The sequence below is a fragment of the Myotis myotis genome, unplaced genomic scaffold (assembly GCF_014108235.1).
Source record: "Myotis myotis isolate mMyoMyo1 unplaced genomic scaffold, mMyoMyo1.p scaffold_m19_p_3, whole genome shotgun sequence".
Lineage (NCBI taxonomy): Eukaryota > Metazoa > Chordata > Mammalia > Chiroptera > Vespertilionidae > Myotis > Myotis myotis.
The window spans coordinates 102113089-102119088 of NW_023416335.1; the positions used below are offsets into that span (position 1 = coordinate 102113089).

Consider the following 6000-nt stretch of genomic DNA (forward strand, 5'->3'; position numbering starts at 1 on the left):
CTTTTAAGATACAATTTATATTGGATATCTTACATCAGAATTTTCTAGCCATACATTCTTGAATGGAGATTTAAATTAGTTAATATTTAATCATTTACCATGAAGCAAAGGGATTCCTGGAAATCTTAGGGAACAAAAATTAGGATGGGTTTAAGTATAATCCTGTTGGTTGCAGATGAATCAGATTTCTGAGAAGGGGTTGGGGTCTTGGAACCAGAGCTGTTCCCTGAATTTAAAAAAGACATGGGAGTTTACTCACTTCTAGGTGCTGTGTAGAAGTTCTTTCTGGAAGACAAAGCATGGAATCAGAAGGATATGACAACAAATATAGATGGAAATATAGATGGAGTGGTCTTGGCAAGCAGTTTGCATCAGGTCATGCAGTACAAAGTAGCAAAGGAGTTGTGCAAGACACAGCGTGCATAAGAGCTCACCAGAAATCCAGCAGTCCAGTAAGCAGACAGACAATATACAGGCAGCTTGTTGGAGGTGGAATTCTAGGGAAAAGTGGTAGGATCTGGCCATTGTAAATCCCTGGACCTAGTTGCTAGGGGCAAATACCAAGACAAGGATCACAAATGAGTGGGGAAAGATAGGTTTAGGTATCAAAACTGAGACAGTCCAAAACCATGCTAGTCACAAGGATGTTGTTACAAGGGATTCATTGAACCTGCCCTGTCCAGAGTCAGAAAAGAATAAAGGAAGACAACAAAGCCAAGTAAGCTGGTCAGCTGAAGAAATGCTACTTAAGCTCAGAAGACAAGGCAAGGAGAGGCTGGAATGACTTTTTGTTTTATTTATGATTCGTGGTTTGTAGCAAATCTATTTCTAAAAATATTTAAGGCAACTAAGGCAGCACTTAAAATTTCATGTGCAAATAATCAGATCTTGATTAATTAAAATGGAGTTTTAAGTACTGGAATCAAAGATAAAACAAGACAGAATTTAATCAACAATTTTTTTAACCATGAGTGACTTACTTCATGTGAGTTTATTAATTTCCTTATACTTGAAAAATTACTGTACTTTTTCATATTACATAAAATTCTGTAATGGTCCATGAATAGGGTCTGACTTTTAAAAGTCAACTACAAAAGACCATGTATTCACATATGATTACTGTGTAGATGAAAATTACCCAACTTCTCCATTAATCTGCTAATTAACTGTTTACTAGAGTGGGAAGAAAATGGACACAGATATATAGAGGTCTATTGTATGAGGACTGTGTGAACATCAAACATAGTGGTCATGAACCTGTGCTGTCCAGCAAATCTGATTGTAAGATATAAATGGTGATACTACACAAGGCCTATTGCTTCTCAGGTGGAAGGGCACAGAAAGTTTTGTGTGCATAATAAGGTTTGGATTATTTCTATATGCTTACATTTTTGTATGGAAAACTAGAGAATCAAAGAGATATGAAAGGACTTTAACATCTGGAAAACACATGAAAAAGGACTGAAAAGCACTTGGATTTTTTTTATATAATTGCTTTTACATGTACACATTATATTTTTAATGGGTGTGTAAGCTATCAATAGGACACAGATTTCCATTTTATTCTACATTTTATTTATGATTTACTTATTTTATTTTTAATTATATTTTTATTGATTTTAATTATATTTTTATTGATTTTAGAGAGGAAGGAAGAGGGAGAAAGAGAGAAACATCAATGATGAAAGAGAATCATCCATTGACTGCCTCCTGCACACCACACACTGGGGATCAAACCCACAACCCGGGCATATGCCATGACCAGAAATCGAACTGTATCCTCCTGGTTCATATGTCCATGCTCACTGAGCCACTCTGGTGGGCTTATTCCACATTTTAAGAATATACATGGACCTTGAGAATATCATCCTAAACAAAATAAGTCAGTCAGAAAAACCATATAATTTCACCCATATGTGGGATATAAAACCTAAATTCATAGACACAGACAAAGTAAGGTAGTGAAGCAGGTGTGGAGGTAGTAATAGGTAAAGGAGGCCAAATATATGGTGATGGGAAAAGACTGTGTGCACAAGTACAATATACAGAAATGTATCACAGAAGTGTATATTTGAAACCTATATAATCCTTTTAACCAATGTCACCCCAATAAATTTAATAATTCAAAAAAGTATATATAGGTGTCTTTAATGAGGTCATTTTGAAAGAAATTATCATTTTACTAAAACTTAGCTAAATAACATATATTCACAACCAACAATATAGTGATGGCCAGAGGAAAGAGGGAACAGGGGTTGGGTAGAGGTGGGCAAAGGGAGGGGGAAATGCGGACATCTGTAATAGTGTCAACAATTAAAATAAAGTTATAAGAAATGGACTATTTACTTTGAATACCATGAAGATAACAGAAGAAATTATAATTTTATTATTTTTCTTTTCACATATGATGTGACATCATTTATATGAAGCACTGAGAAAAGCAAAATGAATGAATGAATTAATTAAATATTTAAAGGCATGTTAATTCTGTTCTCTGCATTAAATATAATTTCCTTTTCAACCACTTGTCAACAATTTTTCAAATTCATAATGTATTGCATTCTAAATTTCTGCATGTTATTGATAGAAATGTTTGGACTTACGTTGAAAATGCATTATTCTGCTTTTCACATCGTATGCCTTTGCAGTTTAAACCTTTTGTTTCTTCATAGTAGAAATATAATTGATTTAGGCCATTAGCAAATGCTAACAACACAAGGCAGTATATGAATAGAAACTTCAAAATGTCCAGGAGCATTCTTCCCAAAGATATTTGCAGAGGCCCCAAGTGAGAATTTGCAGTAAATAGTGAGATCAAGCGTAGGGAACTGAAGATGTTTGCAATTGCAAATAAAGCTTCAGCCACCAGAGTGGGATGCCACATGTCCCAAGATTCTCGAGGATTAAGAGCACTGTACTGAAGAAAAGAGAAAAACAAAAAGTAAAATAAATGCATACATATAAATATGTCAGACCAGGATACTTTTTCAGGAAGCTGATGTCCTCCACAACAATGGCAGCAATACTAATCAGAAAAAAAAAGGTATCTAAACTAATAAAAGACAAAGATGCTAACTGACCGTACCATTGCTATGCCCAAAGCCATGCCCACCAGCCAATCAGAGCGACTATATGCAAATTAACCCAACCAAGATGGCAGCCGGCAGGCACCCAGCTGGAGCAAGCAGGAGGCTTGGTTGCCCCGGCGATGGAAGAAGCCAAGCTTCCCGCTGGCCTGGGACAGCTGTGGCCTCTGCAAAAGGCAACAAAGTTTCAATTATAGAAGCTAAATAAATCCCAGATACCTGCTTTCAGCCAGCCTCCACTGGGAGTTTGGGTGGCTGGGGGCTGTGGCCAGCTGGCAAACAGCCATCAGCCCCTCTCCCAGGATGGCCACACCCTCATGGGGTGAGGGTCCCTGCTGGGGTCTTGGCCAGCCTGCAAACAGCAATCAGCCCCTCATCCAGGCTGGCCAGACATCCCAGAGGGGACTCTTACCCTGAAGGGGCTGTGGCCAGCCTGCAAACAGCCATTAGACCCTCACCCAGGCTGGCCACACCCTCAGGGGGTGAGGGTCCCTGCTGTGGGGCTGGCAAGCCTGAAAATGGCCTTCAGCCCCTCACCCAGGCTGGCCAGGCACCCCAGCAGGGACCCCCACCCTGAAGGGGCTGTGGCAAGCCTGAAAATGGCCCTCAGCCCCTCACCCAGTGTGGCCAGGCACCCCAGTGGGGACCCCCACGCTGAAAGGGGTGTGGCCAGCCTGAAAACGGCCCTCAGCTCCTCACCCAGGCTGGCCGGGAACCTTTGCAGGACCCCCACCCTGATCCGGGACACCCTTCAGGGCAAACCAGCCGGCCCCCACTCATGCACCAGGCCTCTATCCTATATAATAAAAGGGTAATATACAAATTGACCCTAACAGCAGAGCGACTGGGAATCAATGGTCACTATGACACACTAACCACCAGAGGGCAGATGCTTAATGCAGGAGCTGCCCCCTGGTGGTCAGTGTGCTCCCATAGGGGGAGCTCTGCTCAGCCACAAGCCAGGCTGCCGGCTGCAAGTACAGCAGTGGTGGTGGGAGCCTCTCCTGCCTCCTCAGCAGCGCTAAGGATGTCCAACTACAGCTAGGCCTACTCCTCACTGGCAAGTGGACATCCCCCGAGGGCTTCCGGCTGCCAGAGGGATATCTGACTCTCAGCTTAGGCTCAGTCCCACGGGGAGTGGGGGCCTAAGCCAGCACGTGGTCATCCTCCGAGGGGTCCCAGTTGCGAGAGGGCACAGGCTGGGCTGGGGGACCCTCCCAAGTGCACAAATTTTTGTGCACCAGGCTTCTAGTCCTATATAATAAAAGCCTAATATGCTTAGTGTCCAGTTGTTTGTTCAACCGATGAAAGTGTAATATGCTATTGATATGTTACGGTCACTCAACCACTCGCTATGACGTGCACTGACTCCCCGGGGGCAGATAGTCAACTGGTAGGTTAGCTTGCTGCTGGTGTATGACCAATTGGGACTGAAGGAGATGGGACGGACATACCCTGGAGCCCTCCTGTGGTCCCTCCCCAGCTGGTCAACTTCCCATCTCCCTCCTTGGCACTGGTTGTGCACCAATGGGGCCCATCTGCCTGGCTTGTGCCTACTCACAATCTGGGACCCCTCAGGGGATGTTGGAGAGCCAGTTTCAGCCCGATCCTGCAGGCCAGGCCATGGGATCCCACTGGTGCACAAATTCATACACTGGGCCTCTAGTTAATTTATAATTTATAAACTTCAATTAAAGTGACTTCCTGATCTGTCCTTGACTTTTGTAGTATTCATTAATATGTGAATTACATCTACTCTTGCCTTTCCAATGGAATTTCAAAAAAAGAAGTGTTATATAGGGGGAAATCTGATTTTACAATGGAAAAATATAGCAATATCATTGTAACAAAGAAAAATACATTACAAATGAAAGGCACTAAATTTTTAACAAAGTAACAATGACTTTACTTACCATATTTGAAACACTTGGCTATTCTAGAGAAATGCATGTATGATACAAATTACATATAAATGAGTGGAACTAGTGGTCGGTTACTGTGGAAATAGTAATGGCCAATATGGGCATAACAGTTAGTACTTTGTATCTGTTATATCTTAAATGTAAATAAAACCTAACTTACAAATCATCCTGGATGTCAATGAATTGCTATTTTTAAAATATTTAATGTGTAGATAATGTGATATTTATCTTAACATTCCTTAATTATATAACACTAGAGGCTCGGTGCACAAAAATTTGTGCACTCGGGGGTGGGGGGTGGGAGGAGGAGGAGGGTCCCTCAGCCTGGCCAGTTCCCTCTCGCAGTCTGGGACCCCTCAGGAGATAACGACCTGCTGGCTTAGGCCTGCTCCTGGGTGGCAGAGTGCAGGCCCAATCCCTGGGTGCAGCCCCTGGTCGGGCTCAGAGCAGGGCTGATTGGGGAGTTGAGGCGCCAACCCCTGCCATGCACAGAGCAGGGCGGATTGGGAGGTTGCGATGCCACCCTCAGTCACGCTCAGGGTAGGGCCGATTGGGGAGTTGGGGCACCACCCCCTGTCACACTCAAGGCAGGGTCAATGGGGAGGTTGTGGCACCACCCCCTGTCATGAACAGAGCAGGGCCAATCAGGGGGTTGGGAAGCTCCCCCCTGTCATGCACAGAGCAGGGCTGATCAGGGGGTTGGGGCGCCGCACCCTGTCACACTCAGGGCAGGGCCGATGGGGAGGTTATGGCTCTACCCCATCATACACAGAGCAGGGCCCGTGGGGGGGGTGTTGGGGCACCACACCCTGTCACACACAGAGTCATAGAGCGATCAGGGGGTTGGGGAGCTGCCTGCTATCAGGCACAGAGCAGGGCTGATCAGGGGGTTGGGGTGCCTTCCCCTGTCACGAACAGAGCAGGGCCGATAGGGAGGTTGTGGCCCTGCCCCCTGTCACACACAGAGCCACAGGGCAATCAGGGGGTTTGGG

The 6000-nt window shown here is 44.3% G+C and overlaps 1 protein-coding gene across 1 annotated transcript in view; it reads right to left on the minus strand.

The window, feature by feature from the left end:
• The window catches only part of TRPC4 (transient receptor potential cation channel subfamily C member 4), a gene marked incomplete at its 5' end in the record, with an annotated part of 67422 nt that extends 64499 nt beyond the window's left edge, over positions 1–2923 (minus strand). Inside the window, one exon of the mRNA XM_036298936.1 lies at positions 2604–2923. Within this exon, the coding sequence (XP_036154829.1) occupies positions 2604–2923 (320 nt within the window). The remainder of the gene's footprint in view (positions 1–2603) is intronic.
• Positions 2924–6000: the final 3077 nt, after the last annotated feature.